The 24,053-nt window shown below is 43.4% G+C and overlaps 2 protein-coding genes across 5 annotated transcripts in view; one reads left to right on the top strand and one right to left on the bottom strand.

Moving 5' to 3' along the window:
- EZH1 (enhancer of zeste 1 polycomb repressive complex 2 subunit) overlaps positions 1–24,053 on the top strand; it is a 258,699-nt gene that overhangs the window by 201,498 nt on the left and 33,148 nt on the right. The gene's annotated exons all lie outside the window — the stretch shown is intronic.
- Positions 5,991–19,650, bottom strand: LOC128400013 (receptor activity-modifying protein 1-like). The gene is made up of 5 exons (XM_053361954.1): positions 19,488–19,650; positions 17,667–17,705; positions 12,793–12,819; positions 11,609–11,753; positions 5,991–6,578 (listed from the first exon to the last, which is right to left on the bottom strand). Exons 1-5 carry the CDS (start codon positions 19,558–19,560, stop codon positions 6,233–6,235), a joined length of 630 nt encoding a protein of 209 aa, XP_053217929.1. The 5' UTR covers positions 19,561–19,650; the 3' UTR covers positions 5,991–6,232.

The following is a 24,053-nucleotide window of genomic DNA, read 5'->3' as shown; positions in this document are numbered from 1 at the left end:
AGGTTAAGATCAGTTTCAGGTTAAGAACGGACCTCCGGAACGAATTAAGTACTTAACCCAAGGTACCACTGTAGGGGGTACACTAATTGACAAACAAAATAAGTGGAACTTCATTATAAGATGGATTGTTATGTGTATACCCGCCAACATTTCTCCAATGATAATAGAAACGTCCTATTGCATCATCAAGGGACGCGAGTGACGCTGTGGGTTAAACCACAGAGCGTGGACTTGCTGATCAGAAGGTCGGCGGTTCGAATCCCCACGATGGGGTGAGCTCCCGTTGCTCGGTCCCTCTCCTGCCAGCCTAGCAGTTTGAAAGCACATCAAAGTGCAAGTAGATAAATAGGTACCACTCCGGCGGGAAGGTAAACGGCGTTTCCGTGCGCTGCTCTGGTTTGCCAGAAGCGTCTTAGTCATGCTGGCCACATGACCCGGAAGCTGTACGCCGGCTCCCTCGGCCAATAAAGCGAGATGAGCGCTGCAACCCCAGAGTCGGCCACGACTGGACCTAATGGTCAGGGGTCCCTTTACCTTTTTATTCCATCATCATCATCATCATTTTATTATTTATACCCTGTCCATCTGACTGGGCTGCCTCGGCCACTCTGGGTGGATTCCAGCATATATAAAACATAATAAAACATTAAACGTTAAAAAAAACCTTCCCTATAAAAGGCTGCCTTCAGATGTCTTCTAAAGGCTGTATAGCAGGGGTCAGCAACCTTTTTCAGTCGTGGGCTGGTCCACTGTCCCTCAGACCATGTGTTGGGCCGGACTATATTTTTTTTTGGGGGGGGAAATGAACAAATTCCTATGCCCCACAAATAACCCAGAGGTGCATTTTAAATAAAAGGACACATTCTACTCATGTAAAAACACGCTGATTCCCAGACCGTTTGCGGGCCAGATTGAGAAGGCGATTGGGCCTCATCTGGCTCCTGGGCCTTAGCTTGCCTACCCCTGTTGAATAGTTACTTATGTCCATAGCTTGGGGGGTTGCATGACTCTGTACCCTCCAACATTTGTCTGATGAAAACAGAGGTAAAGTGGGACATTCTAGGATCAAATCAGAAACACATTGAGTCTGGAGTTGTCATCTTTCATTCATTTTTTTAAAAGCAGAGAATCCAAATAACATCATTGCCAAACCATTGCACTGATTTTGGTGCTACGTTACATTTCCCCCCCAGGCCTGATTTATTGTTAATCTTCTCACTTCAAATGCAGTTCCTGTCTTGTGCAATCAAGGCTTTTGAGGACATTTGTCCCTTTAATTAGAAGCTTCCTCCTTGTGACTTCCTCCATTATCTGCTTCCTGTTCAGCATAAGCATAGCATTCATAAGAAACTGCTCCTTTTATTCCTAATAGACATCCATATATGTGTATATGTATGTTGTTGTTTAGTCGTTTAGTCGTGTCCGACTCTTCGTGACCCCATGGACCAGAGCACGCCAGGCACTCCTGTCTTCCACTGCCTCCCGCAGTTTGGTCAGACTCATGTTTGTAGCTTCGAGAACACTGTCCAACCATCTCGTCCTCCATCGTCCCCTTCTCCTTCTGCCCTCCATCTTTCCCAACATCAGGGTCTTTTCCAGGGAATCTTCTCTTCTCATGAGGTGGCCAAAGTATTGGAGCCTCAGCTTCACGATCTGTCCTTCCAGTGAACACTCAGGGCTGATTTCCTTAAGAATGGATACGTTTGATCTTCTTGCAGTCCATGGGACTCTCCAGAGTCTCCTCCAGCACCATAATTCAAAAGCATCAATTCTTCGGCGATCAGCCTTCTTTATGGTCCAGCTCTCACTTCCATACATCACTACTGGGAAAACCATGGCTTTAACTATACGGACTTTTGTTGGTAAGGTGATGTCTCTCCTTTTGATATGTAATCAATATCCATATCCATATCTCTACTGAAATCCTTGGGAGTCAAACTGATAGTTTCCTCTTATTTCTTTGTGGTCAATTTTGTTTGGCGCTCTCAGCCTGAGATTGCTAATACAGGCAGTTATTGTGTAGCATACTACATGCTTGAGATTACATGCTATCAATCAAATATATAACTTTCAGGGGACACCTGAAGACAACGGAGTAACTGTGGAAGGAGCAATGGTGGCCCGAATAGATTGGCCCAAGTAGCCTGTTAAGTTGTGGGTGAACATATCAGACAACACAGAGGTTCTTCAGACAGCTCTTGTTTATTCACAGGCCAGAACAGAACTGAACTGAAGGGTTCAGCCAGCCTGCTTATATAGAGCTCCATTACAACGCAACAGTAACAACTTTCTGTAACTATTCAATCACTGAACATCACTTTCAATTCCTTATTTGCATATGTGGACCTGAGTGAAAACTATCTACAGTATCCCTCTGCTGGCCCAGGGTGAGAACTTCAGTACATAACATAGCCCTTGGTGCAACCTGAAAATTGTAAGCAACACAACACAACAGAGCTGTTGTGTAGACTATGAATCCCACAGGTCATTCCACCTTAAATCTTGCATGATATTCCACATACCATAGGGAAAGAATACTGCTCCTTCTGCAAGGAATATGAGAGTGGGATGTGTTTTATTAAGGGCAAAGGCTGGTGGGAGTAGCGAAGGGGCTGGCAGTTATTCCATGGCTTGGATTTTAATCAATCACAGATGAATTTGAGGGCTTAAAAAACTCACTTCTCCTTTGAAGTGGGAGATTTTTTATAATTTTTTTTAAAGCAAAATGTGGAAAGACAAGCCCTGGGATTTGTTTTGCCTTTTTAAAAAAGGAAATTATTTCCAAAGCCCTCAATAGAAGCCGGGGTGGGAGGATCTGCAAATCGTCATCTGGCTGTGGTGATCAAACTAATTAGGTAACTGGTACAAAATAAAGATTGTGAAATGGATTGTGAGAACTCTCTGACAATAAAGAAGGGAGTCTGTCAGCCCTCTTACACTGTTGTTTATGGCGGAAAGTTGCGGCTGTTTTTTTGGGGGGGGGATTTGCCTTAAAAGACTGCAAGTCTAGGCACACACATAGACGTAAGTGCCTTTGGATAAAGTGGGAGGGGGTTGGACTCGATGGCCCTTGTGGTCTCTTCCAACTCTATGATTCTATGAAAGTGGCGTTTCCTTCTGATGGGCAGGAGAAGGGAGGCGTTTCGGTTAACAACCGAAGAAGGAATACAAAGATTGGTCAGCAGAGAAACTGCAGCTTTTAATGAAATGCAGATTGGCGCTTGTGCCTAATGAGAAACACTTTACAAAGACAGGCAGGCACTATTGGCAACTTGAAAAGAAACAGTCCGGATGTTATGCCCTGCAATGTGGGGTTTGTCCCGGGCTTATTTTTCCCCATAATTTTTTTTTTATTAAGGTTTCAAAGATTTAACATATACACTTCAATACATAATAAATTTATCATTTCCTTCCAATTTCTTGGAAGAAATTTAAGGATTATTTAGCTAGATATTCTAATATAACGTAAGTAGAACTATTGTAAGTACCAAATCGGCCTAGGAGTAAAATATGTTGAATTGTATAACATTATGGATTGAAATTACCATGAAGAGAAAGAAGGATAGCAATTTGATTAAGTTAATTTTATTAGAAAGTGGATATCGGAAAACTGCTACAATGAGATTTATGGAAACGCAGTCAGGGAGGATTTGAGGAAGTCACTTAACAAGGAAAATCAAATTGGGCTTCAAACAGTTAGGTGTTTATATGTTTGTTTGTTTTTTCTTTTTAATATTGCAATGTTTTTCTTTTTTGTGTGTTTGTTGTAAATTTGGAAAACCAATAATTTTTTGGGGGGGAAATAAATAAATAAATTTATCATTTTCTGACTTCCCACCTCATTTTCCATGGTGTTTTTATTTCTCCCCTTCTGCTGTGCAATACCTTCTATCTTTTACCATAACATCAATACTGTATTCTCAATACTGTATTCTCTGTTGCTCATATTTCAAATCCTGCTTGTGAGTTCATCAAACTGCAATATTTCCTTAAGTAGTCTGAAAAAGGCTGTGATAGGAATTTTATGGTCTTAGATATATGGTAATGTTCATAAGTGTACCAACCAAGCGCATACATGGATCAGCACAGGAAGACCGACCTGAAGCCATTTTGATTCCTAAACTGAGTAAATCTTTTCTCTGCAAGGTCAAAGTGGAAAAGCCTCCCCATTGTCTTTTCCTTCACAAATCCTGTCTTAAGGGTATGTCTGTGTTTGAATAGGGTGTGAGCCTGTGACCTGGCCCAGGAACTAAGTATTTATCACTACAAAAGAATGGCCGGGCTCCCCAGGCAATCCAATCAAGTAACCTGCTAGACAGGAGATAAACAACAACAGGAGAAAAACAATATTAAAATTTCTGTTTTAGACCGCCTTTTCTGTGATGTAGGTGTGATGTATCTGAGGGGTGGTCTTAGGTTACACCCCTTCTGTGATGTATGCATGATGTTTCTGGGGGTGGTCTTGATCTACAGGGTGGGAATTTCAAAAGTCTTTATAAGGCCTTCTGCGCCATTTTTCGGGGTTCCTCTTCCTCTCCTGCGGGTGAGGGGAGCACCCTGTTGCAACAGATCTATAAAGATCAAGCTTACTAGCTGCTTTGCTTCTCAATATTCTCTGGTTGGCCTCTGTTATTCTCTCCTACCAATAGGGAACCTATGTAAGGACTCTATATGGGCTCTTGGATACCCCATAAGGGAAAAGGGCAAATTTTCGTTTACAACAAGGCCTTCCATTCTTCTGGGGCTTTGGGTTAACATTGCTATTGTAGAAAAGTCTCCGTATGGGCTAATGTGTAATTTCAGACAAGTAGAATATGCAATGCTTTTTCTGGGGGGACACGCAGGGGTACGCATACCCCTAAACATTTTGTGAATCTAAGTTTGGCCTCACTGAGGGGCAGTATTTCAATATGAGCAGGAAAATGAGAGTAACCCTAAGCAATTTTTTTTTAAAAGAAAAAAAGCACTAAGAATATGTAATTTCAGAAATAAAATCCAAGGGATGGGAGTAGCTACTAATGGACTATGTAGAACTGGCAAAGGAAACAGCAAAAATAAAAAACCAGCATGACGGTCTATTTGTGGAAGAATAGAAGCCTTTTTTTGGAATCTCTGAAAAACACCATAATCAGATGAAATCGCAAGCAGGATTTGAAACCTGAGCAGCGGAAGAAAGATGATAATACAGTGGTACCTCGGGTTAAGTACTTAATTCGTTCCGGAGGTCCGTTCTTAACCTGAAACCGTTCTTAACCTGAAGCACCACTTTAGCTAATGGGGCCTCCTGCTGCTGCCGCACCGCCGGAGCACGATTTCAGTTCTCATCCTGAAGCAAAGTTCTTAACCTGAGGTACTATTTCTGGGTTAGCGGAGTCTGTAACCTGAAGCTCCTGTAACCCGAGATACCACTGTAGTTGCTACAGTCAAACCTCGGGTCCCAAATGCCTCTGTTATCGTACGTTTTGGCTCCCGAACACTGAAAACTTGGAAGTAACTGGTCCGATTTTTGAGCGATTTTCAGAAGCCAAACGTTCGACATGGTTTCTGTTTTGAGTTTCCAGATTGTATCGAGGCTTCCGCTTTCAGTTTTCGGTTGTCAAACGTTTCGGAAGTCAACGGTCTTCCGGAATGGATTACAGTGGTACCTCGGGAAAAGAACTTAATTCGTTCTGGAGGTCCGTTCTTAACCTGAAACTGTTCTTAACCTGAAGCACCACTTTAGCTAATAGGGCCTCCTGCAGCTGTCGGAACACAATTTCTGTTCTCATCCTGAAGCAAAGTTCTTAACCCGAGGTACTATTTCTGGTTTAGCGGAGTCTGTAACCTGAAGTGTATGTAACCCAAGATACCACTGTATTTGAAATGAAAGAATATCTTTTAGGTGGAGTGTTCATTAGAAGGCAGTATGTAGATGGGATGGGATTCCGAACAGTAGGGAGGAAAAGGCAGAAAGTCAAAATTTAAAGATAGATAGATAATTTATTGACCAGCTTATAAAACACACTTGGGGGTACAATCCCAGAAGGAAAACAAACATTTAAAACAATGCGCAACAATAAATTTGAAATTTATAAATGCGATAAGCGTGTAGGCACTTGAAACTTTAAGCGAAGTTTAAAGAGAAATGCAAAACTTGAAAGCTGGAATTTAAAGATATTTAATAAAAATGTGATGTCAAAACAAAATAGCAGAATAAAATCCACCTCTTCTTCACACTTCAGCTCAGTTGCTCTCAGTTGTCTTCCAGGCTAGACGTCTCGCACCTCTCAGCATTTAGCAGTACCACTCCCTTTCGAACTGTTGCCCACCGTGGGGTAGTTTGCAGTGCGGTTTCAGGCCCCTGTGCCTTGCGGAGGACAAGGGCGATGGAGAGAGGCACCAAACAGACCGGCAGGGAGGTCAGGATGACGACCACTCTGGTGGGTGGCCGATGCTCTGTGGGGTCACGGGGGAGGGAGCAGTTGGCGAAGTACTCCGCGTGGATTCTCATGAAGAAGGCGTCCAAGGTGGGGCTGGCCACCGGGCAACCCATCCCTTCAGCCAGCAACCCAGTGCAGAGGACCAGCTCGCTATACATGCTGCAGAGGGAGAAAATGAAAAGGTTGTGGCGGATGGAACTGTCAGGGAACTGCCATCGGAACGAGAGGAGGAGGAGGGGCTCCACGACGATGCTGGAGAGGGGCCAAGTAGGGAGAGAGGCAGGTCTCCTGTTGGGGAAGAAATTCAGCGCGACACCAGGGATGGAGGGGGGCCAATGGGGGAAGCGGAGAGCAGGCTCAGAGACTCTTCACTGGACACCAGCCGAGAGAGCACAGGTCCTCCGCTACCCACGCCCACCCTGCGCAGAAGGCTTCCGCGCAGGGAGGCTAGGAGGAGACTGGGCGTCAAACAACTTTTATGTTGGAAAAGGTTGAAGAAACGCCCACTGTCGGATTCTGCCAGCGACTGAGCAGCCACGAAGTGAGGGGCTGTCCAGCCAGGAAAGGTTTAACCAGGCCACCTACCCAGGAGTGGCGGCAACTTACGCACGAGCAACCCCATAACCATTAGAGGAACATTATAGGCTATTTGTATGTGGAGGTCCCCAAGCCGCCCCTCAAAATAATTCACAAATCACACATAATTTTAGTTTAAGGGTTTTGGCATAAAATTTTGGGCCACAACTTTATTAAAATACATAATCTGTGAGTGGTTGCTTAGGCATTGGTTATGACTATCTGTCCCCCCCACCTGGGACAGAACTGACTATCCGAACTCCCTCGGAAGCCAGTGAAAGGATAACAATATTGGGGATCAGTTGAGCTGAGCGTCAGTCCCTCACCGCTCACCCCAACCAGCTCCCCAAGGCTTGCTGGCCCTGGTCCCATTTCAGGGATTGGACGAAATCATGGCAAGCCCCAGGATTCCTTTAACGAAATTCCTTTCCAGCACCATTGGAGGGGCAGGCCCAGCCTATCCTGACCCCTCCTCCACCAATTTTTATAACCAATGCCTAACTGCAACCTTACAAGTTGTGATGAATTGCTAAGTAGTAGGCAAAAACCAGATGGCACCAGCCAATCAGCCAAATGGCAAAATTCCTACTAGGCCCTTGCCCCAAGGCAGACGACCCCATGACAGGCATAGCAAGGTCAACCGGAACACAGGGCGGGCGGGCGGGTGATCCGATGCACTCAGCGAAAGAGAAAGGAAAAGGCAGAGTGCCCCAATATTTAAAACCTTTGGTCCCACCCACCCAAATTGCAACATGCAATTTGCCCCAGCAACCCAGTCATCCAATCGTTGCTTCAGGCAATAACCATTTAACCTGCCTGGCAACAGAGGTTTGGCCTGGCGGACCCGCCCCCCCCCCCGCAACCCGTGCTCTCATTTAAGGGAGAACACGCTTTGTCATGGATGCTTCAGCTGAGATTCCCGCATTGCAGGTGGATGAACTATGATTCTATGATTCTAGGGTATGTCACTTTAGGGGAGGGAAACTTGACTTTTGCAAATTTATTCAGTGAGGGGTCTTAAAAATATGCGTTTGGGTGTGAGGAATTCAAATACAGCCGAACCTTAGTTTTCGAACAGCTTAGTTCTCAAACATTTTGGCTCCCGACTGCCGCAAACCCGGAAATGACTGTTCCGGTTTGCATACTATTTTTGGAAGCCGGATGTCTGACGGGGCTTCTGATTGGCTGCAGGAGCTTCCGGCAGCCAATCAGAAGCCGCGCTTTGGTTTCCGAATGTTTTGGAAGTCGGACGGACTCCCAGAATGGATTCCGTTCGACTTCCAAGGTCTCTCTCTCTTTTTGCAAATGTCTTTCGTGAGGGGGTCTTAAAAATAAGTTTTTAGGTGTGAGGGAATCAAAACTGCTTTTATTTTTGTGATTGGACAACATCATATTGTAAACCGTCCCGTGATCTTCAGACGAGATGCGGTATAGAAATTTAATAAATAATAAGAAGAACATTTGTTGAAGAAGCACAGGAACTGCTTTTGGAAAGCCCAAGAGTTTTAATTTTGCTGTCTGAAAATGTCTGGCAATGCTTCATAAATAAATAAATAAATATTATATAACAGCAAGTTCTTGGCAATCGTTTTTAATGCTTGCTGTGCAATTGTACACACATTTTACTCACCAACCAAAACTAAATTAGATTAATTTAACCAAAATATCCTTTGAATTCCCAAGTTTTCAAAGTTTTCAAATTCCCATTTATGGAATTTGAAAGTTGACGAATTCAACACACCCTAATGGCACAACCAACGGATGAAGATAATAATAATAATAATAATAATAATAATAATAATAATAATAATAATAATAATATATTATTTATACCCAGCGCATCTGTCTGAGTTTCCCCAGCCACTCTGGGCAGCTTCCAATAGAGTGTTAAAAACAGCACAGCATTAAATATTAAAAACATCCCTAAATTAAATGTTAAAGACATCCCTGCCTTCAGATGTCTTTTAAAGATGAGATGGCTACTTATTTCCTTCACATCTGAAGGGAGGGTGTTCCACAGGGTGGGCGCCACCACCGAGAAGGCCCTCTGTCTGGAAGAGCCACTTCTGCCAGGATATGTCAGAAATGAGGACCACCAGTGTCATATCCAAAGGTAACTGAAAAAGAGGTGTGGGGGTACAGACAGGAGAAGCAGGGAGGTCAGAATGAGGCTTACAGGACCATGGACAGATCACTAGGATCCAGAAACCTGGCTTGACAGAATCCTATCTCCAAAGAATGGTTCCAGGTTGTATATGTGATAAAGGGGAGCCATACTCCGGAGTGAAGGTGTCTTCTTCTATTTGTCCCCGTGTCAGTTTCAGGTTATTGGTTAGTTTTTCTAATAAGGCTGTTTCCCATACTCTTTGGTACCATTGGTCCATGCTTACTCCTGACAGGTCTCTCCAGTGTCTGGCTATGATGCTTTTGGCGGCTGAGAGCAGGTGGGTTATGAGCTCTTTATGATGTGAGTGGGCATTATTATCTTGGAAGACGTTTAGCAGGGCCAGTTCTGGGCTGACTTCTAATACTTGCTTAGTTATTTTGCATATTTCTTGTATGATTGTTGTCCAGAATAGTTGGATTTTGGGGCATTCCCACCACATGTGGAGTAGGGCGGTTCATAAAAAAACTTTTTTTTTAAACAAAAATGCCTATCCAAAGGTCTTATCTTACCATACTAGGGATTATATAGCTATATCTGAAATTTCATGCCTATCAGTTAATATCTTGACCCTGCGCCACTGAAAAGCATAGGGTGTTCAGTAGGGCGGTTCATAAAAAACGTGTTGTTTTTTAAAATGCCTGCTCCAAATGTCTAATGTTACTACACTATGGATTATATAGCTATATCTGAAATTTCATGCATATCAGTTAATATCTTGACCCTCCTCCACGAAAATAGCTGTTTACTTGGCTGTTTTCCTATGTCGTGAAGGCTGAAATTTCAATTCAGTGGAGCAGGGTCAAGACATTAACTGATATGCATGAAATTTCAGATATAGCCATACAGTGGTACCTCGGGTTAAGTACTTAATTTGTTCCGGAGGTCCGTTCTTTTCTTTTCTGTTTAACTTTTTTTAAATTCAAAATTAAAACAAAACATATTATCCAGAAACATATCATCCTTATTTTTTCCCCATTTTCCCTCCCTCCCCCCACCCTCCAAAACCCCACCCCCCCGGCTTCCCTCAGTTCCAGTCTTTGATTTCTCTAAGAATGCTGTTTTCTGCATGTTACACAGTTGTATAGATCCTCAAACTATTTAGCTGATTATCATCAATAAAAAGGTTTGTGAATGTTTATTCAAATCTAGCCAAGGAGTCCAGTTCACTCAGTTGAGTCTTCAAATACTTTGTAAAGGGTTCCCATTCATCTTTAAAGTCACAGTTACCCTTGTCCCGTAGCTTATATGTGAATTTTGCCAGTTCTGTATAGTCCATCAATTCTTCTTGCCATGATTCTTTAGTTGGGGTTTCTTCAGTCTTCCATCCTTGTGCTAGTAGAACTCTCGCAGCCACTGTCACATACATGAAGATGTTTTTCAGCTTTTTTGGCAGATCTTTCCCTACAATCCCTAACAAAAATGCTTCAGGTTTTTAAACAAATGTTAAATGAAACATTTTCTTCAACCTGAAGCGTATGTAACCTGAGGTACCACTGTATAATCCCATGTGTAGTAAGATAAGACCTTTGGAGCAGGCATTTTCAAAATAAAGTTTTTTATGAACCGCCCTAATGTGGAGGTATGTGCCTGTGAAGGTGCATCCTCTCTAGCATTTTGGTGAGGTTCCTGGGCAAATAAAAAATACTTTGGGGGGGGAAAAGCAACCTTCCAGGCATGGACTCCCCTCCCCAAGCTCCACATCCATGTCTGAGGAGTGAAAATCCTTAAAGGGGCAACCCTTGCATTGCGATAGCTTGCCTTTACTCCCTGCCTAGTGTACTCACTGCACCATCAACAAGAACAGGAAATATATGGCATGATGGCAACCAATTTCTCAAGGAGCTCAGACTCAGGATCAAATATCTCTTAGATCCTCCAAGTGTCCCCATTTTCCAGGGACGGTCCCGGATTTACAGAAGCCGCTCCTTGTGCCCTCTATCTTTCCCAACATCAGGGTCTTTTCCAGGGAGTCTTCTCTTCTCATGAGGTGGCCAAAGTACTGGAGCCTCAGCTTCAGGATCTGTCCTTCCAGTGAGCACTCAGGGTTGATTTCCTTCAGAATGGAGAGGTTTGATCTTCTTGCAGTCCATGGGACTCTCAAGAGTCTCCCCCAGCACCATAATTCAAAAGCATCAATTCTTCAGTGATCAGCCTTCTTTATGGTCCTGCTCTCACTACCATACATCACTACTGGGAAAACCATAGCTTGAGCTACACGGACCTTTGTCGGCAAGGTGATGTCTCTCCTTTTTAAGATGCAGAGTGTGGTAGGAGTCCCTGTTTCCATTGGAGAAATGTTGGAAGGCATGGTCTCTGCCATAGAAGGAACAACACACCAGAATGTAACCCCCACATAAATGGGGGGGGAGGCCTATATATAAAATAAATCAAGAAACCAACCCCCCTGAGGTACCAGGAACCAGGTCTGCGGCTCAGAAATCTATACCTGCCAGTTGTTTCCCAGATACACCTGCTGCTCTCTGCTGCAGCCATGACGGAGGCATGAAACTTGGGCCAGCAGAACAGCGCTACCCAGTCATAGTAGGTATCTCCACAGTCACTGGCTTGGTCGTCCTCTTCTTCAAAAGGCCCTAGCCGAGAATGAGAGATCGGAAGAGAATTCTGACTGGGACTGTGGCAGGCAAAAATCCCCTGCCCCATCCCATCATACATCTCCATGCAGCTCAGTGTGTGCCCCCACTCCCTGCAATAATAATAATAATAATAATAATAATAATAATAATAATAATAATATTTTATTTATATCCCGCCCTCCCCAGCCGAAGTCAGACTCAGAGCGGCTAACAACAGTAAAATAATACAGCATTCTAAAATCATTTCATTATAAAATCAGTTCATGGCATCTTGCCAGCAATTCATTTATTAAACATCAGCTACGCAAATGCAAACTACCTGACAAACATCACTTCTAGTTTGGCTCTGGGAAGAAAGTGTATCAAACATTGCAGGCAACAGAAAGGATGCCTGATTATACACCATGTGCAAATGGTGTTGAATTGGGAGAGGAATCAAATCACATTCCAGCCAGCTTTTTACATTCAACCCAACAGGCAAACGGTGCATGTAACTAGGGATGTGCAAATCTGTTGTATAATAATAATAATAATAATAATAATAATAATAATAATAATAATAATTTATACCACGTCCATCTGGCAGGGTTTCCCCGGCCACTCGGGGTGGCTTCCAACAAAATATTAAAATACAACAGTCTGTTATTAAAAGCTTCCCTAAACAGGGCTGCCTTCAGATGTCTTCTAAAAGTCTGGTAGTTGTTTTTCTCTCTGACATCTGGTGGGAGGGCGTTCCACAGGGCGGATGCCACTACCGAGAAGGCCCTCTGCCTGGTTCGCTATAACCCAGCCAGATGAGCGGGGTATAAATAAAAAATTATTATTATTATTATTATTATTATTATTATTATTATTATTATGCAGTGTGTGTCACATATGAAATGTCCAACAGAGGTCACAAAATAAAAAGTGAGATATTGGGTAAACAGACCATTTTGGGACGCAGATCTCATTAAAACAGGAGCCTGTGGCTAAAAGAAGAGCAAGGACTTCTGTTTCGCAACAGAGGAGATGGGAGGAAGAGATAATTGCTTACCTTCTTCATCTGGATACAGGTAGGAGACTGGAAGGAGAAGGTAGATTTTAGTCTAGGAACAGCAATAGAATGAGTAACAGTGATAGGGCAGGTCTGGGGACTCGCTGGCTCAACTATTACCTTCCTTAAGAAAGATCTATCTAAAGAAGGGGAACTTGCAAAGCTTGTTTCATCTCCCCTGTACTGTATAGTGGTACCTTAGGTTAAGTACTTAATTCGTTCCGGAGGTCCGTACTTAACCTGAAACTGTTCTTAAGCTGAAGCACCACTTTAGCTAATGGGGCCTCCTGCTGCTGCCACACCGCCAGAGCACAATTTCTGTTCTCATCCTGAAGCAAAGTTCTTAACCCGAGGTACTATTTCTGGGTTAGCGGAGTCTGTAACCTGAAACGTATGTAACCTGAAGCGTCTGTAACCCGAGGTACCACTGTATACACAATTTCACCTTCAGCTTTTGGCTCCAGAACTGACACAAACTTAAGAGGAAGGCAGATGGAATCAGCCTAACTACTGATCCATAAAGGTAAAGGTAAAGGGACCCCTGACCATTAGGTCCAGTCGTGGCTGACTCTGGGGTTGCGGCGCTCATCTCACTTTATTGGCGGGTCATGTGGCCAGCATGACTAAGCCGCTTCTGGCAAACCAGAGCAGCGCACGGAAACGCCGTTTACCTTCCCGCTGGAGTGGTACCTATTTATCTACTTGCACTTTGACGTGCTTTTGAACTGCTAGGTTGGCAGGAGCAGGGACCGAGCGACAGGAGCTCACCCCGTCGCAGGGATTCGAACCGCCAACCTTCTGATTGGCAAGTCCTAGGCTCTGTAGATCAGATCAAAGATATATCTTGGCAGAGCATTTTTCTCTCCAGCAGAGACCTCCCCTCACCCCAGAAGTTCCCAAGCAAGGGATGATGGAGATTATTAAATCTCTGCTGGGGGGACAAATATCTGGAGGAGGACAAAGGCTCAGCCCAGAACCCTGCTTAAGTTCACGAGTGCCTCTCTGAGGATGTGCATGTTGGTTTTCCCTCCTGTCACAAGTACAAGGATCAGGAATGAGGAACTTTGAAGTGACCAGCAAGCAAGGCACCCAGGCAACCTTAAGCCCCAATGTCTGCGTTCAAATGCTGTGTTAAACTGTAGTTAAAAGACAAACTATCCGTTGTATCTGAGTTGATCACAGTCAGAGTAGACCCACTGAAACTGATGGAGTTGAAGTTAGTCCTGTCTGTGCCATTCAAGGGAGGAAACTAGCCAGAGTCTCAATGTTGTGATGTGTGAACCCAGAACCATGGTTTGTTTCCTACAACCAAACCATGTCCTTAGTTTACCTCGTTTGGTTTATTTGAAGATAACAAACCATGAGCACAGCTTCACACATCACAACAAGACACACTCTAGCTTGCTTGGGGCTTGTTTTCTCCTCTTCATGGTGAGGTTAAGAGCAGCAGCTGTGTAGGAGATGTGCTTGTGCACATGAAGCTATAGTTTATTTTAAACCATGGGTAGGCAAACTAAGGCTGGATCAAGCCCAATCACCTTCTAAATCCGGCCCACGGATGGTCCGGGAATCAGTGTCTTTTTACATGAGTAGAATGTGCCCTTTTATTTAAAATGCATCTTTGGGTTATTTTGGGGGCATAGGAATTCATTCAACCCCCCCCCCAAAAAAAACATAGTCTGGGCCCCCACAAGGTCTGAGGGACAGTGGACTGGCTCCCTGCTGAAAAAGTTTGCTGACCCTGTTTTAAACTATTGTTTAACTGAAATATACTCGGAGTCGAGAGTGGATTTCATCCTCTTTATTCAGCTCATAGTGATGAGGAGGAAAGGAAGTTCCCCCAGAATGTCTGCTTTATATACATTATTTACACAATGGGCCCCACATGATTGGCCTACAGGAGAATCCCGGAATTAGCCAATCAGGTCGCAGATTCACTTCCACCTGGAGCTGGATTGGGTGGCTCCTTTGGACCAACCAGACTGCTGCATTCTGGAGCCTATTGTTCTAGGACCAATCAGACTGCTGCATTCTAAATCCTATTGTTCTAGGACCAATCAGACTGCTGTATTTTGGATCCTATTCAACTCAGTACATAACATTAACATTGCAAACCAAGCCAGTATTTCTGGCAACTGGGCATCATCCTGCTTTCGAAAGTAAATCTTTTATTCTTGGCTGCAATGGTCAATGGACATGAATGAACATTCCCCAAGAAGCCAAAAGAGAAAGAAAACAATTCTTTTGAAAGCCATCTATGCATCAGCACACCCAGGGACTATGAGTTCCGTAGATACATTACGTGTTGCACAATGCAATATCAACTTCTATCTGCCCTGGTGTCGTAAAAATTCACTGGTTGACCCTAAGTGTTACTGTTAAAAAAAAAGAGAAAAGGAATCCCTGCCTTATCGGCTCCTTCCACATTGTTCCGAATAATTTTTATAAACATCCATGGTTTCCTCTCAAGAACCTCCTTGTTCAAAAGCCAAAAAGCACCAAACGCCTTACTTCCCAAGGCAGCGGCTCCCTATTCCTGATCCAAAAAATATTAGGTAGTTCTGGGATCTCTTCCAGTTTGGGGAGGAGTGGGGAGGGAAGCACAAATGAAAAGTTCCCCCTTGCCCTAACCTGATGTCCCCATTAAAGAGAGAGGGAATCTGTTACTGTCTTGGGAAGAGATTTCCACATTTTTTTCTGGCACCATTCATGTGCCTTTAGCACCGTCATTGCAGGCAGAAATTGAGCAGCTGAAATCTTTCCTCCTCAATGTGCAGGGACACCAGAAACGCTTCACCTGCCAAACGACTGCTAGTCATACAATTTGTTTGTCCGTTCTTTCAATTTATTACGTGCCCTAGGATTAAGGCTTTCTGGGAAATGATATATAATGAATTGAAAAAGGTATTTAAATATACCTTCTTGAAGAAACCAGAGGCCTTTCTCTTGGGCATGGTCGGCCAAGTGGTGCCAAAGAAGGACAGAACTTTTTTTATGTATGCTACAACAGCAGCAAGAATACTCATCGCAAAGTATTGGAAGACGCAAGATTTACCCACTCTGGAAGAATGGCAGATGAAACTGATTGACTGTATGGGATTGGCAGAAATGACTGGCAGAATCCGTGACCAGGGAGAAGAGTCGGCAGAAGAAGATTGGAAAAAAATTAAGGACTATTTACAGAAATATTGTAAAATTAAGGAATGTTGAATGATGCTGGATTGAAATTGAGTGGTTTCTAGCTGTAATGATATAAAGGAATATGGAAAAAAAAGAGGATTGGATAGAAAACAAGGTGTTATTATAAGCTGTAATGCTTTAAGTTAAGGATTTGCTGAACAAATAATTTGAAATGGAATACAAGAAGGGGAGGTACGAGGAGGTCAGAGAAATTTGTTATTGAAAAGTATGTGTTATGAACTATATTTTTTTTAATCTTTTTGTTTGTTTTTTGTTTGCATAAAAAATTGAAAACTTTAATAAATATCTTTTTAAAAAAAATTATTGGCCCACCTTTCTACAATATATTACCCAAGGCGATCAATGTGTAACGTTTCATTATGTCTTTATATATCTTGGAAGCCGCACAGAGTGGCTGGGGCAACCCAATCAGATGGCCGAGGTCTAAATAATAAAATTATGATGGTGATGATTTCCAGCAACAATTAAAAATACATCAAAACACTTAAAAAAAATATAAAAAGAGAGAAAATAGGACCAAACAGTGGTCACATTAAAACACTTTTAGATGAATTTAAAATGTGTTTTCCTGACAGTGGAAAGAGAAGGGCTAAGTCGGTGGTTCTCAAACATTTTTCTCTGGGTCAGCAGACCCTCCAAGTGTCCTTATTTTTCCCAGGGATGTCCCTAAATTAGAGAAGCTGTCCCAGTTTCTGATTTGATCCCGGAATGTCCCGCTTTTCCTTAGGACACCCCTATTTTCATTGGAGAAATGTTGGAGGGTATGGAGTTATCTGATCCCCGAGCCGTCTGAAGGCAATCCAGTATAGGGAAGTTTTTTTTAATATCTAATGTTTTATTATGTTTTTATATATGTTGGAAGCTGCCCAGAGTGGCTGGAGCAACCCAGTCAGATGGGTGGGATATAAATAGTAAAATTATCATTACGGAATGGGACGACCCTATTTTCATTGGAGAAATGTTGGATTCTGGGCCACACTTCCAAAATAAAAATTTGCTCGTGCCACAGCAATTTGTTCATCGATAAGAAATACATTGGGAAACAAAACAACTCCTAGCAGTGCTTGATTTATAGCACATAACACAACTACTTTGTCGTATGATCGTGAGACATCCAGAAAGTACAGTGGTACCTCAGGTTAAGAACTTAATTCGTTCTGGAGGTCTGTTCTTAACCTGAAACTGTTCTTAACCTGAGGTACCACTTTAGCTAATGGGGCCTCCCGCTGCCGGAGCACGATTTCTGTTCTCATCCTGAAGCAAAGTTCTTAACCTGAGGTACTATTTCTGGGTTAGCAGAGTCTGTAACCTGAAGCGTCTGTAACCCGAGGTACCACTGTATAAAAGAATGTGGCTCCATAACGACATAAATCATTCCCAGAATATAATATTGATTGTCCTTGAATGTTCCCACCACACTTGTCATCCTCTCCTGCCACACCCTTTGAGGACCACTGGGCTATGTGGACGTCCCTAGGGAGGGTCTTTTAAATATAGGGTGCAGCCTCTGGGAAGGCCCTCCCGTGTCCCCATTTCTTAAAGGCTCAGTACCCTCTGTATGAGAAGTGTGGAAATGGCGACGGAAAGATAACTGGGAATGGGCCGTGGTGTGCATGCTAAGGACAGGTCTTCTCTCCTTGTTCCCAGAGAACAAATATTTGTTTCTCTCTTACTTTCATCTTCAAAGTCATCATAGGCCAGTGCTGTGCATCCTGAAGGAGGAAAAAGAGAAAGGTCAGAGAAGGAGAATTGCAGGAGTCCCTTCTGTCTCAGCCCCACCCTAAAGCCCATTTCCCAGGGACAGTCCCAGATTTACAGAAGCTGTCCTGGTTTCTGATTTGATCCCAGAATGTTCCATTTTCCCTTAAAGGTAAAGGTAAAGGACCCCTGACAGTTAAGTCTAGTCGTGAACGACTCTGGGGTTGCGGCGCTCATTTCCCTTTACTGGCCGAGGGAGCCGGCGTTTGTCCGCAGACAGTTTTTCCAGGTCATGTGGCCAGCATGACTGAGGCGCTTCTGGCGAAACCAGAGCAGCGCACGGAAACGCCGTTTACCTTCCCGCCGGAGTGGTACCTATTTATCTACTTGCACTTTGACGTGCTTTCAAACTGCTAGGTTGGCAGGAGCAGGGACCGAGCAACGGGAGCTCACCCCATTGCGGGGATTCGAACCGCCAACCTTCTGATCGGCAAGCCCTAGGCTCTGTGGTTTAACCCACAGCGCCACCCGCGTCCCTCCCTCTCAGTTACTCAGGACTTAACTTCCGAAAACATTTCACCGGCGAAATGTTGGAGGGTATGTAAACCTCTCATTGTCAAGGCCACTGCTGCACCTCACGGTGCAACAGATGGAAGAGGTGAAGGAGGAAGGAGGAAAAGAGAAATCTAGCTGGGGCTTCCCTGGACTACCCTTGTCAGTTCAGAATAACTGCTTTGGCTGCTCCTTTTTTTGCATATTGTATGTTTGTGCAGCTGCTGTAAATGGAGAGGGTCTCCCTTGTTTCTCTTTGGTTGGGTTGCTTTGAAGCCAGTTCTAAGCACAGCAGGCAGCTTCCTTGCCCTTCTCTCTGCCCCACAAGTGACCCCAGGTCCACAACAAAGTCCCTCAGGATCACCTGAAAGGACTCACCTCCAGGTGTGCACCAACAAAGCGTTATTAGGCTAAAGCCAGGATGACTTTGTTGCTTCATTCGGACAATGCAACTGAGCCCAAGAAAGGGAAATCAAAAGCAACTTTGCTGCCGCCAACTAAAATAATCCAAGCTAAACACCAACAGATGTCCACCCACCCCCAAAGTTAAATACAATAGCTTTATAAACCATGAGGTAGAGCTTCTATGGAGAAGCTGGCCTCATACATTCAGGAGAGAGAGAGGGAGGCTCACCAAGGAAGGCAAATTTGTTGTAATTTGTTCCAAATGTTTGTTAAACTGGAATCAAAACAAGTCGTTTTGTGGGTTTCCAAATCACACAATTTCCACTGTGTTGTTTTTTTTTAAAATGTACGTTCTTCCAAGAGAAGAACAGCTCCAAGGGATTGCAAATGTCAAAGCCCTCATTCATCGTAATTATTGCAGAGTCCTAGCCAGAAATTTGGTCAGGTTGTGGAAATCAATATGCAGTATAGAGGAGCCCCTCCAGAATGGGAAACTACAGCTTAGCCCCACTGAATTGAATAGGATTTACTTCTGAGTAGGTGTGCTTAGGCTTGCATTGTAGAGTTTCCAAGCAAATCAGAACAAATACTCAATAAAAGACTGGATGCAATTCTAACTTCCATGGGAGTTTTGTGCAGGATCAGTGCTCAATTACATATACAGGTTGGTCTTTTCCCCATACAATTCAGGCAAATCTTAGGGTTGGTTTTTTACCCTCAATAGCATTATACTCACATTAGCCCAATCTACTGCCAGTATCATGGTATTTTTCACGCCATGTAGCACTGAAAGACAACTATATATTTTTTTCTAATGGGACGGGAAAGGGGACACTTACCTCTGCAAAAAATCAAAAGCAGGATAGAATACTGGAGACAACGCCAGAGAGCTTGGGGCATTCTCATCACCATCTTGGGGAGAAACTCAGCCTTTCTCCTCTCTTATCAAACGGCTGTCTGAGACCCCTATGGCCCACATCGACTTGGGAGTTTGCCTGTGAAACCCTCCCATGTGAGTCTCTTGCAAACTGGACCAGTTGTTGAAAGAAAGAGTCATTCATCATAGATAACTATCAAGCAAGGGGCATGAATATCCTGAGGTTTGATGAACGGGAGATGATAGTTCCATGGGTGAGCTGGCTTTGGAGAATCCTAAACATGCTCCGAGATAATCTCATTGTCCACAGATTCCAGGGAGATCCTTGCTTCTTAATGCTGCTGTGCTGAGAAAATGCACAGGTAGGCAGCACCCTTGTTTTCTGAACAATGGAAAATTACCGGGACATGCAGGGACCAAATCCCAACACAAGCTAAGGCATACTTAAGCATACAGTGGTACCTCGGGTTAAGTACTTAATTCGTTCCGGAGGTCCGTACTTAACCTGAAACTGTTCTTAACCTGAAGCACCACTTTAGCTAATGGGGCCTCCTGCTGCCGCCACGGCGCCGGAGCCCGATTTCTGTTCTTAACCTGAAGCAAAGTTCTTAACCTGAAGCACCATTTCTAGGTTAGCGGAGTGTGTAACCTGAAGCGTATGTAACCTGAAGAGTATGTAACCCGAGGTACCACTGTATTTGTAACTTTAAGCCTAAAGCCTGCCTTCAGGGATCACACTGTGCTCTGCCTGATCATGAGTCAACTTGTTTTTGCTATTTATGAATAAGACTGTTGTATCTTTATTCTTTTAAGAGGGATTCAAGGGGTATTACCAGGAGCATGTCCCAATCTGGGCAGTCCAGATTGAATTGCTCATTGTTTTAAGAGATTCTAACGAGTCTGCAACCAGCTTCCTGCTGTCTAATAGGGGGATGCACTCTGCTATATGAAGAAACTTGCTAGCGCGAGTTAGGAAAGATCGTATTAATCAATACTGTTGAATAGTGGGGTGGCCGCATCTGGCTGTGCTCTGTTGTCCATCAATCCCACCTTCGTCGCCAGTGTTAAGTTGTGGGTTGACATAGCGGACGACACAGCGATTTCTCCAAAGCAGCTCTTTATTTTGTAAGCTGGAACAGAACTGAACAGCAAACAGCTCAGCCGGCCTGCTTTTATAGGCAGCCGGCTGTCAACATTGTAGCAACAACAACCCAGGGTTTCCCCGCCTAAAATAACTGACTCGGACCTGAGTGAAAACTATATACACAATACTCCTGGTGGCCAGGGTGAGAACTTCAATACATAACAAATACAGTGGTACCTCGGGTTAAGATGGCCCTGCTCTCTAGCTACGAAGCCAGCAGCATGCTGAAAATGTATCAGTTACCCCTATGCTCAGGTATATGGAACCAATGAGAAGGAAAACATAGTTTTGAAGCCAGTAAGATAAGACCAATTCTATAAACAAAACAGGGGAGAGAGGTATTGGCAAAGGATTTCCCTTCAGCCCTATGAGAGATATACAAACTTCAAGAGGGGAGTTGCTTGGCTGTTTTCCAGCAAAAACTCAAAATAGCCAAGTCCCAGTGCCAAAACAAATGGTGGTTCAAGTTTCTGAAGTGTCAGAGACTATGTGAAAGTTTTCCCTGTTGGGATGTGTATGCAGCAATGAGTGATATCGTTGTTCTCACCAGAGGCACATTTTGAAACAATGTGAGTTTGGTAAAGAACAATAGTGGTCTTTCAATGCATTGCATTTCAACTGTATTGTAACTTTTGAATTTTTTTTTTTTTTTGAAAAACAAAATCCAATCGTGGTGGTCTTCATAAGAAGGGAATGATTCACCTTACCGCTCCCCCCTTCATTAGGATAGAAAATTGTGTTCTATATTGTGTATAAGTTCTAAGGTGACCTCATGTTATGATCACCTCATCTTCCAAGGGTGAGACCAACCACAAAAGATCAGTTCTGGAGGCAGTGTAGAGGTAAGGTCGGCAAGTACAGCCATTTTCTGGGAATAAGGCAAAGTGATTATATATAGCCATTTCCCACAGTACAGTGGTACCTCGGGTTACATACGCTTCAGGTTACATACGCTTAAGGTTACACACTCCGCTAACCTAGAAATAGTGCTTCAGGTTAAGAACTTTGCTTCAGGATAAGAACAGAAACCGGGCTCCGGCCGCGCGGCGGCAGCAGGAGGCCCCATTAGCTAAAGTGGTGCTTCAGGTTAAGAACAGTTTCAGGTTAAGTACGGACCTCCGGAACAAATTAAGTACTTAACCCGAGGTACCACTGTATTTATATTTTAGACTTGCTTCTCTTCACCCTCCCTACTCCTGCCTGAAAGATTCTGTGGAACACAAAAGCTTGCCGCACCGTGAACATGTCTCACTCTGAAAAGTCTGAGGTAGCCCCCTCCCAAATAACACATAGCCCATGCTACTGCCACCATGACCAGTCCCAACCCGAGGAATTGTCCTGACTATCAGATATTGGTTACTCAATTCCAGTCCCACACAGAAGCTGGTAAACCCTAAGGCAGACCCTCCAAGTGTCCCCAATTTCCAGGGACAGTCCCAGATTTACAGAAGCTGTACCAGTTTCTGATTTGATACCAGAATGTCCCGCTCTTCCTTAGGCTATCCGTATCTTCATCAGAGAAATGTTGGAAGGTATGGAGTTATGCAACCCGCGAACTAAGGAAATAAGTAACTCTACAAGCTTTAGAAGACATCTGATAATCTGATAAGAAAGTTTTGAGAATTTAAATTCTAGATTAAAATTGATTACCTAATTGAGAAGGGGATTGTAACAAAAACACTGGGGCCTAATTTGAATAGTAGAGTGCCTGGTATCTGGTGGGCAGACCAAAGCACTCGTCAGGAGAGCTATGAGATTCAGGTGATGGTCAGATGCCTTGTCAGTCCCAGCAGGTATATGACAGGAAGACCTGGCCTGAATATAGCCCTGTATAGGGCAGGTTTTTTTTTTTTAGTGTTCAATGTTTTATTATGTTTTTATAGATGTTGGAAGCTGCTCAGAGTGGCTGGGGCAACTCAGTCAGATGGGTGGGGTATAAATGATAAAATGATGGTGGTGGTGGTAGAATAGGATATCCCTATTATGGAATAGGACATCCCTATTTTCATCAGAGAAATGTTAAGGCATAACTGAAAACTGTCGAAAAAGGAGGAAAGAACTGGGAGCTGCCAATAGAAATCGGAGAAATCCAGGCTTTTATTATTGCACCGGCGTCTCCGTACCCAAACACAAAACAGCAGGGTTGTTTATACTCTTTCCAATTTGGATTTTATTTCTTGTGATTTGTTGTTTATGGAGTAGTGTGCCTTTAAAAACAACAAAATAAAATAAAATAGCACGAGCAGGTGTCGTTTACAGAGCTGTGCAAAACAACCTTGTACTATACATTCTGTTGCTGATATTGCAGAGTGCTGGGAGTGTGGACTGGTTTGCTTTTTCCAGTCGAAAATCCCTCCTGTAAAACACTCCTCATCTTGTAAATTCCCCTCCTTCTGGCTGAAATTAGACAGTATTCTGGCCATGCTATGAGTTAACTATGACTTTGTTGAATTGTATTGATGGATTTCTTCTTGTTGTTTGCTACATAGGCTGTTGCGTTTGATATTATAGCGATGGCAATTTTTTATTATTACTGTTCCTGCTCAGCAATCGCTGTTGGAAAAGTGGAGGTGCAAATATTAAACCAACTCAGCTCCAAAACCGTGTCGCACGCATAAACCATGTGGGACGCATTGACGGGCATGTGGAGGCGTTGCCCTTTTAAACCCTTAATTCTTTCAAAACCATCCTTTTTCTAAATAACGCCTTTAATTAGAGGAGGGGATGAGAACGTCTGACTTCTTCCCAACTACTGTAAACTGATGCAATATGCGCAGCTTGCGCACCTGATGTTAAATTGTAGGTGAACATATCAGACGACACAGCGATTCTTCAAACAGCTCTTGTTTATTCACAGGCCAGAACAGAACTGAACTGAACTGAAGGGTTCAGCCAGCCTGCTTATATAGAGCTCCACTAGAACGCAACGGTAACCATTTTCTGTAACTATCCAATCACTGAACGTCACTTTCGATCCCTTATTTGCATATGTGGACCTGAGTGAAAACTATCTATAGTATCCCCCTGCTGGCCCAGGGTGAGAACTTCAGTACATAACACCTAACATATAGAATAAGAGAACAAGAAGAACAAAAGATTAGAGAAGATTGGAAAACGTTTAATGAATATATGGGGGGGGGGAATGTGTATACATGAAAACGTGAGCAGCATTCAGATAAATTCAACAGTGTAAACAAGTTTTGATGGATGTAATAACGGAATACTGAATGGTACAGTTTATGTAAAATATGCAAGGATTTATGATATGCAAATTGAACCGTGGAAAGGGAAGAAGGGAAGTCATTGACATTTTAAGGTTGTTTAAATGAATGTTTTAAATCGTAAAACGGAATAATATTTAATATTTAATAAATAATAAATATA

The sequence above is a fragment of the Podarcis raffonei genome, chromosome 13, assembly GCF_027172205.1.
Source record: "Podarcis raffonei isolate rPodRaf1 chromosome 13, rPodRaf1.pri, whole genome shotgun sequence".
Lineage (NCBI taxonomy): Eukaryota > Metazoa > Chordata > Lepidosauria > Squamata > Lacertidae > Podarcis > Podarcis raffonei.
The sequence above is the reverse complement of the archived record's forward strand: the minus strand, read 5'-3'. Positions and strand labels throughout refer to the sequence as shown.

Bases quoted from the DNA above. Each gene is read 5' to 3' on its own strand.
- LOC128400013 (XM_053361954.1), bottom strand. From the start codon at position 19,560: ATGGTGATGAGAATGCCCCAAGCTCTCTGGCGTTGTCTCCAGTATTCT. The intron at 17,706-19,487 runs GTAAGTGTCCCC...TTCCTCCTTCAG, and splicing joins GCTTTTGATTTTTTGCAGAG to GATGCACAGCACTGGCCTAT. The intron at 11,754-12,792 runs GTAAGCAATTAT...ATTCTCGGCTAG, and splicing joins CCTGTATCCAGATGAAGAAG to GGCCTTTTGAAGAAGAGGAC.